We start from the raw sequence: 13,247 nt of genomic DNA on the forward strand, positions 1-13,247 counted from the left end.
TTGGCTTTGGCCTCTGGGGGTCGGGTAGGGGAGCTTCATGCTCTCCTCCGGCGCAGGGGTTTCTGCTCTTTTGGTCGTGGTGATAGTTTTGTTCGTTTGCAGCCGTCTCCTTCTTTTCTGGCGAAGAATGAGACTGCTGCGTTCCGGAGGGGTCCATGGGTGGTTGATGCTTGGTTGGTCAGGCCGGGGGTGCATCATGTTTTGTGTCCGGTTGCGGCGCTTCGCCGTTATTTGCGCGCCACAGCTTCTGTGTCCGGGGACGCGCTGTGGGTTGATCCGGTTTCCCTTCTTCCCTGTTCGCGGGTTCGGGTCTCTCAGGTCGTCCGCAGGGTTATTAGGTCTAGCCAGCCTGCGGTCTATCCCCGTGCCCATGACGTTCGTAAGTTCGCGGCTCTTGCTGCCGTCTTTGGGAATATGTCTTGGTCTGATATTCGGGCGCGGGGATTTTGGCGGTCGAACAGGGTCCTGGCTGCTCGCTACCTTGTGAATGTCCCTGGCCCTCGTCGGGCCTGTGTTGCTTTGGGTCGGCGGTTGCAGCCAGTTGTCTCGGCTTCGAGTTGAGGGGTGAGCGACGACCGCCTCCCGGGTAAGTCCCTCTTTTTCTGTCTGTGGGTAGTTAGCTCCGGGGAGCCGACGGGGCTCCCCCCAGAAAACCAGCGTTGAATGTAATGAAACGCCATTTTCTGGGTGAGTCCCGGAGGCTCCCCGGCATCCCTCCCTCCCTCCGGTCGGCGGTTTTTCGCGTTTTTGACATCCAGCCTCAAGAACTGAGGTGTGGGTAGCCGGCGCGGGGGGTCTGGGGCTCCCCCTTCCCCCTCCCGGGGAGGGGGGAGCTGCGCAGACAGCGGCGCGGCAGTGTGTGACGTCACACTAATTTGCTTGTTTTCGGTTGGGGAGTTCTATCCACTAGTTCGGTATTAGGTAGCAATTTTAACCAGAATAGGGGTTTGTTTTGGGGCGCTTACCTTTCTGGGTGCCTGTTCCGGTCGATGGCAGACATAGAATGCTTCCAACTACACGGGGGCTTCTATAGGCCATTGCTCCCCTTGCCTCTCTGAGGGGGCCCGGTTCTGGCCGTGGTCCCCGGTAGGCCTAAGAACTCCATACACATGACTGATGCCAAAGTCTGACATTAGCATATCAGCCTGGGATAGCTCCGGGGAGCCTCCGGGACTCACCCAGAAAATGGCGTTTCATTACATTCAACGCTGGTTTTTTTTTTTTTTTTTTTTTCCACACACACACACACACACACACCCCAGGAAGCAGCCCGTGACAGCTGACTAACTCCCAGGTACCTATTTACTGCTAGGTAACAGGGGCACTTAGGGTGAAAGAAACTTTGCCCATTTGTTTCTGCCTCGTGCGGGAATCGAACCCGCGCCACAGAATTACGAGTCCTGCACGCTATCCACCAGGCTACAAGGCCCCATGTGTCGACACGTGGGTGTTGACACTCTGTATGATGACTTTAACATATGTACCTTAAGTTCTGACCAATCCCATTTTATTTTATTGTCAATATTTAAATGAATAAATAGCAAACCAAATACTGTACTATTCAACTATTATAGTGTTATTTAATTAATATTCGTAACTAGATCTCCACAGCAATAAGAAAACAATATAATTTTTGCAACACCCCCAATGCCACCCCCCCTTTGTTAGGCTTAATGCAGTCACATACACACACAACAGTTCTTCCTTCCTCCATGACCAACTTCCTCCCTCCCTCCCTTCCTGACCAACTCCCTCCCTTCCTGACCAACTCCCTCCCTTCCTGACCAACTCCCTCCCTCCCTCCCTTCCTGACCAACTCCCTCCCTCCCTCCCTTCCTGACCAACTCACTCCCTCCCTTCCTGACCAACTCCCTCCCTCCCTTCCTGACCAACTCCCTCCCTCCCCTCCCTCCCTCCCTGACCAACCAACTCCCTCCCTCCCTCCCTCTCTCCAGTCACCACCCACCCACCCTACCCCCTCCTACACCATGAGGCTGAACGGCCGCAAGTTAAACCTCTCCAATTTTTTATCTGGCTCCCATGGACATTTTGGCCGGGATATTGAGAACTTTATCCGGTCACAATTTTGGCCGTATAAGGGCGTTTTCCGGATGTTCGAATCCCAGATAATCGAGTGTCTACTCCAACTCACCCAGTCCACCGAGACTGATATTTGGGTGCAGGCAGCTTTAGCGTTGCATGCATGGTTTAAGTTGCAGCAACGTGCGAGGTTGGTTGCCTTTCTGGATGCTCCACAGCTGCCCCGTTGAATTATACTGGTAGTGAGACTCGGGCAACTTCGGGGGTTGCCCCTTCCGGATTGGCGGCGGAGGCATTTGAGCCTAGTCCTCCTGCTGGAGCTTTTGGGCCCGCCAGCGGGCCCCCCTTCATCCCTGCTTTTCCGGTGGACTCTGCTTTTTCTCCAAAGGCAAAGGGTTTGGAGGACGGCTCGGCTTTGGGTCTTGACATGGAGGATACCGGGGCTGGGGAGGAGTTGACCTGGGGGGGCCTGGGCCCCACTGGTCCCTGCTTGGGTGTTTGGTACCCCTTGATGCGGGGCTTGTTGTTACAGGGGTTATCTTCTTGAGGTCATCTTGAGAGGATTTAGAGGATTTTTAGTGTCCCCGCGGCCCGGTCCTCGACCAGGCCTCCACCCCCAGGAAGCAGCCCGTGACAGCTGACTAACACCCAGGTACCTATTTACTGCTAGGTAACAGGGGCATAGGGTGAAAGAAACTCTGCCCATTGTTTCTCGCCGGCGCCTGGGATCGAACCCAGGACCACAGGATCACAAGTCCAGCGTGCTCCTGGCTCGGCCGACCGGGGGAGGGGTTTTCCTATCCCCCTCCCTGTACGATTTTGTTATGAGTTCGACTGCTCCCCAGGTTCGGTTCTGAGTTCCCTTGGGTTTCTCGGTTTCCTCTTTCTGAAGGTTTTTGACTTTCCACATCCCACCGAGGAAGGTGTGGGAGGCCCCTTGCGGCTTACCGCCTGCAAGACCTGGATTACGCCTCGATATTGAAGCCTTCTTCGTTTTGAGTTTGGCTCCTCTTTTCCTTATTGGGTGCATTACAAGGTACCAGAGTCTTCCTGGCTGGCAGACTGTTTTTTCTTCGTGGAGGGCTTGGCATTCATCCTGTCGGACTAAGCACTTGAATGGCGAGAGTTGCCTACGGTCATTCAGGTTTTCCTGGGGGATGATTTGGAGCACCTCAAGGCGTGCTTGTTTGCCCCCGTCCTTCCTTATGATGTCGGCCAGGTGCGGCTTCACGTGCAGGTTCCCTCCCTTTTGGCAACCCTGGTGGCCGAGGATTTGTGCGCCCATGGGCACTTAGCTTCAGTCTTGTGTTTCTTTTCCCTGCTGGAGCTGTCTTTGGACTGGCTCGTGCTGGGTGTGGAGGAGCTGGGTTCTGGGCCAGGGTCCGGTAGGCTTGCTTCAGCAGCTTGGGTGCAGGCTGCTTTGGTGAAGTTGTGTGCGCCGTTTCTGAGGGAGGCAGTGTCTGTTCTTCGCTTCTCGCCTTGCGTGCTGACAAGTGGTGCTCGTCCAAATTTTTGGAATCGTCTTGAGCCTTGGCTCTTAGATTTTCTTCCCCTTTTCTGGGGGGGAGCCCCTATGGCTCCCCGGAGCTTACTAGGCTGATATGCTAATGTCAGACTTTGGCATCAGTCATATGTATGGAGTTCTTATGGGCCTACTGGAGACCACGAGCCAGAACCTGGCCCCCTCTAGAGAGGCAAGGGGAGCAATGGCCTATAGAAACCCCTGTGTAATTGGAAGCATTCTATGTCTGCCATCAACCGGGTTAGGCACCCAGAAAGGTAGGCATCCCAAAACAAACCCCTATTCTGGTGAAAATTGCAATCAAAAGCCGAACGAGTGGATAGAACTCCCCAAACAAAAACGAGCAAACTAGTATGATGTCATCTGTCGTCGCACCGCTGTCTGCGCAGTCCCCCCCTCCCCGGGAGGGGGAAGGGGCAGCACCAGACCTACCGTGCGGCAATCCACACCCCAGTTCTTAAGGCTGATGCTATCGGCTCGGTTGTGTGCTCTGGCTCCAGTTTTTTCTGAGGGGAGCCCCGTCGGCTCCCTAATAATATCAGACTGCTAATATGTTAATATGATGCTAATATCAGACTTTGGCATCAGTCATGTGTATGGAGTTCTTAGGCCTACTGGGGACCACGGCCAGAACCGGGCCCCCCTCAGAGAGGCAAGGTGAGCAATGGACTATAGAAACCCCCGTGTAGTTGGAAGCATTCTATGTCTGCCATTGACTGGATCAGGCACCCAGCAATGTAAGCGCCCCAAAACAAACCCATATTCTGGTTAAAATTGCTACCAAAAGCCGAATTAGTGGATAGAACTCTCCAACAGAAAACAAGTAAACTAGTGTGACGTCACACGTCCCCGCCCTGCTGTCTGCGCAGCTCTCCCCCCCCCCCCCCCAGGAGGGGAAAGGGGGGAGCCCCAGACCCTTCACCCTGGCTACCCACACCTCAGGTCTTGAGGCTGATGCTATAGGCGAAGGTCGTGTGCTCTGGCTCCAGTGTCGCTACAGCACTGTGCTTCGTGTGTGGTGTTTTTCTGTGGGTGCGAGAGCCAGGAGTTACCTTCAGTACTCGGGCTGCATGCGCCTAGGGCTGCCTTCCCTAGGTGCCCTGTAAGTACTGCCTTTGGGGCTTGGGGCCACCTTCCACAGGCTCCTCTTCTCGTTGAGATACTTTTAGCTCGTCATGGTTTAGTCAGTAGCGAGTGTACCTGGTTAATCCAAGGACATGGAGAACTATGCTTGATTTTTTTTTTTTTTTTTTTCCAGAGTAACAGACTGAGAGGAGGGGGTTACCGTGTTGCAGTCCTCTACTATAAAGAAGGCAACCAAAGATCAAAAAGGGGTATTCTTCCAGGAAGCAGTCTTACAGAAAAGCAAGGCAGTGCACTGGCTAAAATATTTTGTAGTGAGTACTGCATTTTTATCATTGTATAATACAAGTGATTTTTGTACAACATTTATATTGAGATTATCCACTGTTCATATTCAAATGATATAATACTAAGTAGATTAATAACAGACAAAATTTAAATTTGCATTATATATTTGAATACAGTATATTCATCATACACACAGAAGGCAGCTTTTTTTGTTCAATTATTGAATAAAAGGAAGTTTCACATTATTGTGCAAATTTTGAGTCCAACTGTGTCAGTGGGAAATGTTCTCTATGTGAATATAGTTATTAAAGTCTGCAGATTCTGGGACAATAAGCTTGTATTTGTGTCAGTCTGAGAGAGAGAACGGGTGTGAACTCAAGAATGGCATGAGGGTACACCGAGGCATAATGTACGAACTTACGTTATGTGGATGTAAGCAAATGTATGAATTGGTCCACACCTTTGTTGATCTGTTGTTGGATCACTTGGTATACACTATACATCAGCGCTTATGAGACCTTAACCCTTGCATTGAATAAGGATTACTGCAGGGATTATCTGTATGTACACAGAAAAATAGTATTCAAAATAAGAGTTTTTGTCATCCTATATATATATATATTGTTAAAAACCATACCCTAAGCATAGAAAAAATATCAAGTCAGTTTTCAGTATGCAGCCCATCCTCCGAATACGGGGAGGTAAATGTAACGGCACAAGTAAGTGTAATTATGTACTATTTCTAGCAGTCAGGAATTGTACTTATTACACTTGGTATTAAACCGTACTGTCAAATAATCGCCAGAAATGCACCAAAATATTGTGAATACTGTATTTGAGTTTACCTGAAAAGCTCAATCGAAAACTACAACCTAACCTAACCTTCTTAGTGTATGAGGACAAGCATTTTATTGCTTCTTAATTACAATTAGTACTTAACCTATAGCTATATTGATATTACAATTTTATAAAACTAATAAAACGACTAAAGTCTTTCAATAAATTATAAAATAACTCAGGATATTTTCAAATTGTGTATAAAATCTCTATTGTTTAATAAAACTGAAAAATAAATTCTTTATATTTAAAACTTGTGTATATAGAATCGAACATGAAAACTTCATCCTAAAATTCTTAGTGTTTTAACAGAAAACGAGGAGAATATATGGGGCGGTAAATGTAACGGCACAAGTAAGTGTAATTATGTACTATTCCAAGCAGTCACAAATTGTACTTATTACACTTAGTATTAAACCGTACTGTCAATTCGGAGGATGCATTGCAGGATGGCAGGTATTTACCGAAGGCTTCAGATGCCGATTAGAAACGCCATGTACTGTTGCAAAGTACTTAAAATATCCTAGGATATTATGCATTATCCTAGGTATATGCAATTCAGGGTTAATAATTAACCATAGGCACGCAATTCTTGGACTGGTTATTGCATTGAGTCCCCATCAGACAAAATGGTTGGGTATCCTTCCTTCACTCCATCCTATTCCAGATCTTTGTCATCATATCCCTTCCAAGTGCTATATATATTTTCTGGAGGGAATCCTCTGGTGGCTTCCTGAAGATATCTTGCTGAGATTGATATATACTAAAGAGTCACATCAGTCACAGAAGTTCTGTTTAGCCTACTGGGGACCAGAGCCAGACCTGGCCCCCCCTTCACAGAGGCTCAGGAAGTGGGTGACAATCTGGCACCCCACCGGAAGAAGCCTTCAGAAAGTCAGCAAAACTTTACAGACAACTGGAGGGTTCACAGAAAATTAAGCCTCAAAACTGCCAAACAACAATGCAAATGATTTACACAAAACAATGGATTCACTCAAGCTAGCTTGAAACTCATTAGTACCAATTACTGCCACCAGATGGCCCAGTTGCAACCCTCAGTTAACTCTCCACCTCACTTCTGTTGCTGATGCTCTTTCTACTGCTACAGCTTGTTGTGCCTCCCGTTATTCAGATCACAGGCAACACCCCTCCCCCCCCCCCCCAAGAGCCGACCATTCTTGGACTCTGTTGTCCTGCGGGAAACTTTTGTTAGTGGATGCTTCACATGCTTGTTTTGGTTCTGGCTTGTTTGAACTTGGCTATTTTGGCATTTCAAGCTTCATGCACTCAAGGTTTTCTTTCCTGTGTGCTGGCTAATGCTGCTCTTGCATAGTCAGAATTCCCTTCTCTGGTATGTTTAGGATTTTGTCTTTGAGAGACCTGACCACTAGGTTGGGGATGTTCAAATATCAAATATCCTTGATTTGTTATTCAAATATCCTTGATTCTTCTGTTTGGGCTCTTGGCCGGTTCGCATTCTGGTTATGTTGGGGCACACTAAAATTTGTGTGTGCTTGTTTATACAGCACATAATGGTTGATGTTTGTAGTCTTGTAGTTTTGGCTGTGATTGGTGTCTGTTATTTTGGCGAGTGGCCCAGGTGCCTGGTGTGTTTGCTTTGTTACCAACCTTCAGACCCTGGGAATCTCCTGCATGTGTGTGACCTGATCTGTATGGTTCAGCCCATCAAGCCTGCTCTCCTGAGCGAGTTTGAGGGGTGTTCATCATCCTTACTACTGGATGATGATCATTCTTTCTCTCCTACCATGCTGCCTGGTGAGTCAGTAACATCTTTGACTGGTTCCTTGCTTTGATGGATTCCACCTCCCAGTTGGGGGCATTTCTGGCAGCTGCCGCTTTGTAAGCTAGATTTGCTTGTATTTGGCATTCGTGGCATATTGATGGACTGGATGCCCTGGAGTTGGTCTTGATGGTATTTAGAGACCTAGAATTAGAGGTGTTGGTGACCTCCACCTGAACCAAATCCACACCTCATCTTTCTTTCCCTGCAGATTTGGTTCATTCAGCTTCTGAATGAACCTTCTCCTTCCACTTCCCCTGGTTCCAGCTCCGAAGCATCTGAGGGTTTTGGAGCTGGGGTCAGGGGCTCAAGGTCTTGGGGTCTTATCCATGTTGATGGTGGAGGAAGTTGAGCTTTCCGGTATTCCCAGAGTTTGTCTGCTTGCCTTCACAACCACCCCCTTGCCCTAAGCTTTCTCCTTGGAAGGACACATTTCTGTCTCAGGCAAAGACTTTGGCTCTGCTTTTCAACCTTTGTGGCAGGCTTCCGGGGTTGAGGGGAAACCCGAGGAGTGCCCTTGGATGCCTTTCATCTCTTTGTGGTTCTTGGTCCTTTCTGCTAAGGAGTTCTGTATGGAGCCCCGTCGGCTCCCTGATGCTATCCAAACTGACATATGCCATATTAGTTTGGTGTCATCAGTCCCTGGAGTTCTGAATGCCTACTGGAAAACTGCAAACCAACTAGCATCGTCCAATTGGCATCCGCTTGTTAGCACCCCCACCCTCCCTCGATGGGGAAGGGGGAGCCCACTCAGACAAGCGGGCAGCCCATCACCTCAGTACGTGACTGAGTTGCCTGGTGTTTACACGTCTCCTCTGGCCTCGCTTTCCTGTCTGGATTTTACCCTTGTGGCTGTGCCAGCTGTGTGTGGGGTGTCGGCCAAGTGTTCTCTTGTACGCTGGGCTGCGTGCACCAAGGGTTCCCTTTCCTAGGTGCCTGGTAAGTGCTTCCCTTTCATTCTAGAGCTATCTTCTCTGGGACGTTCAGGTTTCTCTCCCATTTGAGGGCTTCGTCGTTTGCTGTTCTTGCCCTTGGGGTACATTGGGGGTCTTGGGCCTCCTGTCTTGCCCCAGGTAGGGAGTGGGTTTTACTGTTTGGGGCGCACTTTAGCCGGCACAGTTTGCATACACGGCAGCCGACAATTCTCTCTGGTGGTTAGTTGTTTGTGTGTGTGTGTTGCTTCAGGGGTATTTGTATTGTTTTGTTTTTAGCATATTCACTTGCTTTGACAGAGGAGGTCTGCCTAACTTCCCATTCGGCCTGCCTAGGTTGTGTTGGTGGCCCTCCTCTGTTGCCCCAAGGTTTCACAGCTACTTCTGGTTGTCAATTTTCCTGCAACTGACAGGGCTTACCAGCTTAGCTAGCCCCAGTACCTGGGCTTCCCGTAGGGCTAATGTACCCTACTGGCCCTGGAAAACCCCATTTGGCTCAGGGGTACTATGGATGCATCTTCCGAGCCCTGTCTCGCCTTGTGCGATGCTGAAGGTTGTTCGTTGCCACTGCGTCATGGTAACGATCGCCCGTCCTGTCTCTGTCGTGCTGCCTGTTATGTGACATCTCCAACCCTGAGTCTTGTGGGTTTGTTATCAGCTTGTCATTTAGTTTCCCTGTTCCTTGTGAGGATGCTATGGGTCAGGCAGCGGCTTCGTTACATGGTAGGCGTTTTGTTGCAACGAGCCAGGTGGGTTACCCAGTTGGAAGCCCTGGAGCTGCCCTGCTTGGGGTTTTAGAACCAGGATTAGGGGCGTTAGTTATTTTCACAGTGGTTCCGTCCGTGCCCTTACTTCCTTCCCAAGTGGGTTCCTGATGAACTGGTGGAAGTCCCATATGGTTCCATCCCAGGTTCGGACCTGGCTGAGTCTTGTGTGGAACTCTCGGACCGCATCCTTGTCTCTCCTTCCGGAGTCTCTCCTTTGGCTGCGGTCCCGCATGTGCTTGTTTCTGGGGGGCTCCCGGATCACCCGGTGGTTGCCCAAGGCCTGTGCGGGAGCATGAACTTTGCGCTGATGGTCTGCTCGGTGGGTCGGGTTTGGCTTTGTCAGCTGTTCTAGTTCCTTCGGGAAAGTCCCTTCTGCCTCTCGCCATTGCTGGGTTCGACCCCCGGGGACCTTATCTCGGCTGCTGCATCGCCAGCTTCCTCTTCCGGTTTTCTCAGGGTTCAGTGCCTTGGCGCCTACCCAAGCCCTCGCTCGATGTGTTTTCGGACGCGTCGTCTCTTGGCTGGGATTTTGTGACCAGTGCTCACCATGCCGGCTAGGGGCAGTGGGATGTGTCCTTCCAAACAACCCTCTTTACGTCGGCATGGTCGAGGCATCTTCCGGTACATGTGGCACCCTCCCCCGACCGTGAGGCTGTCGAGATTGACGCCTTCCTGCAGGACTGGTTGAGGTTGGAGTTTGTATCTCTTTCCCCGGTTCAGCTGTTGTTCCAGGTCCTAGCTCGCTTGGAGACTTTCCAAGCGAGAGTAGGCCTCTTGGCCCCCATGGTGGCTGTCCCAGCCGTGGTTTCAGGCACTGCTTGCCCGGTGTTCGAACCTGGAGATTTTTCTTTGGGGGGGTTAATTAGATTGGGGGGGGTTAATTTGAGCACTTCAATGCGTGTTTGTTTGCCCCTGCCCTTTTGCGGGATGTGGGTGTGATGCAGCTTCATGTGCAGGTTTCCTCCCTTTCGGCTGCCTTGGTTGTGAGGATTTGCGTACTCGTGGCCTGCTGGCTTCGGCCCTGCGTTTCTTTTCCCTCCTCGAACTGTCCTCTGATTGGCTTGAATTCGATGTGGGAGCGCTTGGGGCTGCAGCTGGATTTGGGTGCGCTGCCCTCAGCAGTGAAGGAGTCATCTGCCTTGTTGAAGCTGTTCTCGCCACTCCTACAGGATGCAGTTTCGCGGTTTTATGCTGCTCGCCTCGTGTGTCGGCAGGCGGTGCTTGCTTCTTCATTTGAATCCACTTGGGCCCTGGCTCTTTGGTTGTCTTCACCTTTTTGTCCATTGCTGTTTGCAGAGTCTGCGGTGGTGCAGTGTGTGCAGGCGGCTTCAGTTAGTTGTGGGCCTCTGTCGGATTTGATGGTGCTCCGGGGGGCTCGTGGCGGACCTTCCTCGAAAAGGTCGTGTCAGGGCTCGGGGGTTCATTCCGTCGTGGTAGGCCAGTGGTGTCAGATTCAGGGCAGGCGCAGCCTTTGGTTCCTTCTGTTTCTGTTCGGCGTGGGGATCGCCCTGTATGCCACTTGGGTTCTGGTTAGATGCATCGGCCCTAAAAGCAGTTCGTCCCATTGATGGGGTGATAGGCTTGTTCTGTTTGCTTGCGCCTCGTCTCACGATTCGTGGGCTTTTCGGGTCGTTTCGTGTGGCCTGTGGTGGTGCTGGGTGGCTCCTCCTCCCTCGCGGGGCTTAGGGCTTGCGGGGCAAGCCTCTTCTGCGCTATGTCAAGTCATCTCGTAGTGGGTTCGCTTGGGCGTGGTTGAAATGACCTTGTCCCTCAGGTGGGTTTCCCGCCCGTTTCTGGTCTCGAAACGGGACTGCGCAGACCTCCGGTTCGATCTCCTCCGGTTCGGAACCAGAAAAGCTGGCTTCGCCGGCTGTTCTGGTTCCTTCAGGGATGTCCCTACCGCCTCTCTTGTGATCGCTGGGTTCGACCCCCAGGGGCCTTACGTCGGCTGCTGCGTCACCGACTTCCTCTTCGTTTTTTTGGGGGGGTTCAGTGCCTTGGCGCCTATCTGAGCCTTCGCTAGATGTGTTCACAGACGTGTCGGCTGGGGCATTGTGACCAGTGCTCACTAGGCCGCCCAGGGGCAGTGGAGTCAATCTCTGTCTGGCTCACAGCACTGTGCAGGAGTTTGCGGCGATGTTGATGTCGCTCCGGAGGGTTCGGGTCGCTCGCGGAATGGCAATCAGGCTTCATTCGGACTGCTCTCTGGTGTGTGGGGAACTCTGGTTCTAGATTATACGCTAATAAAATAATGTATAATTCTAATATGCTTGAAGGACCAGAATTCTATTCTAAATGAGAGAACCAATGGCTTATGGATCTCTATGATTAAATACAATTAAATTCTAATAAATACAACAATCCTATTAATATATAATAAGTGAACTGTAGATTCTATAAATTCTAAAGCCTCTTCCCATAACACATTTTGGGGGGTTATTCTATAAAGTTAATTTATATAATGTAAGTAATGTATAATGAATTCAATGTTGATAATAATAAACAAATGAAGGTTGTAGGGTTAGTAGGCTACTCTACTATTGATTAATTTTTCAGCTTAGCTGGACTGAAGATCTCCTCCTACCCCAGCATAACACGAGAGTAGTCATCAGGTAATTTCAGCAGTAAAGGTTGACTCCAGGTCACTGCGTCCTGTATTCTAACCTTGAACTCCGTGTTGGAACCAGTAGATCCTCTTTCACATCGCCAACGTAGATCTGCCAGGGTAATACAAAATACCAAATGCAACAGCCTACTATATTAGCAGTATGGTACAGGAAATAATACCTAATGAAAGGGAGAGAGGCTTACTGGGGTTTGATGGTATATATATGCCTCATAGCCCGGTTGAAATTTCAATGTTACGAGCTCTTAACAAATGAAATGAAAGCTATACAACTGGGATACGTCTTTGGAGACTGCGGCAACTGGATATGCAGAGATCCGTTCAACGGCCTGACTCTGCTGCTCAACTTGCACTTCTGTGTGAGACAATTCTGTGGCTATAAGCACAAATATGGTGCTTTTCTGGGAGCAAGGCGTCAGCTATGTTATCGGAAGCTCAACCACAATTGCGTGGTGGGGCCCACTACTCCTCTCACTTGCTGATAATCACGGCACAAATTTTTGGTGCAAATTTATTATTGAAAGGAGGCAAATGCAAATTTATTCTTCTCGATTACTATGAACATTAGTTAAACCATATCTTAGATAATCAAATGCAAATGAAAGCAGATTGACAACAGAGTTTCTATAAAGTGCTAATCAAAAAAATAGTCACCACGAACATGTGGTGATTATTCCTAGCATGTTCAAGAACTTCGGTTAGTATGGGGGCTGGAAATTTCCAACACGGTGGTTCATTGCCTGCACCGAGGGGGTTCGATGCAGTCCTTGGCTCTTTGGAGCTGGTTGCTTTGGGTGACTTCTGAGTTCTCAGGGTTTGGCTCTCCTGGCGGTTCACGTTCGGGGGTGGGGGGTGGGGGTGTGTCCAATGTCTTGGACTGCCCCTCACGGTTCATTCCACTGTCCACAGAATAGACGGTCAACACCAGCTTGTTCAGTTGGCTCTGCCAGACGTTCGGGCGTCCAGAAGTGGATCTCTTCACGTTGGCGCGGTCGATGCGTCTTCCGGTATACGTGGCGCCCTTACCCGACTGCGAGGCCGTAGGGGTCGATGCCTTTCGGCTGGACTGGACGACATGGGGTTACCTATAACTTTTTCCCCAAGTTCAGCTGTTGCTCCAAGTCCTGGCTCGCTTTGAGACTTACAGGGAAGGGTTTGCCTTCTGGTTCCTTGGTGGCCGGCCCAGCCTTGGTTTCAGGCGCTGCTTGCTTTGTGTCTGAACCCGAGGGTCTTCCCACGCCTCCGCCTCTTTCAGCAGGTCGGTCCAGCCCGGTACAAGTTTGGTTCGGTCTTCTCCTCGTGTCTTCGCTTTTGGAGTTTTTGACTCTAGTTTATCATCACTTGTATGGTG

General features: G+C 50.0%; 1 protein-coding gene across 3 annotated transcripts in view; it reads left to right on the top strand.

Annotated features, from left to right (window-relative positions):
- The window catches only part of LOC138356905 (uncharacterized), a 122,222-nt gene that overhangs the window by 54,958 nt on the left and 54,017 nt on the right, over nt 1-13,247 (top strand). For all 3 annotated transcript variants that reach the window (XR_011224711.1, XM_069313424.1, XM_069313423.1), the window contains exon 3: nt 4,821-4,959. Coding sequence is in view for 2 of the 3 variants with exons in the window: in XM_069313424.1 (XP_069169525.1) it covers nt 4,821-4,959 (139 nt within the window). In the remaining variant the exon portion in view is untranslated. The remainder of the gene's footprint in view (nt 1-4,820; nt 4,960-13,247) is intronic.

The sequence above is a fragment of the Procambarus clarkii genome, chromosome 75 (genome assembly GCF_040958095.1).
Source record: "Procambarus clarkii isolate CNS0578487 chromosome 75, FALCON_Pclarkii_2.0, whole genome shotgun sequence".
In the NCBI taxonomy this organism is placed as follows: domain Eukaryota; kingdom Metazoa; phylum Arthropoda; class Malacostraca; order Decapoda; family Cambaridae; genus Procambarus; species Procambarus clarkii.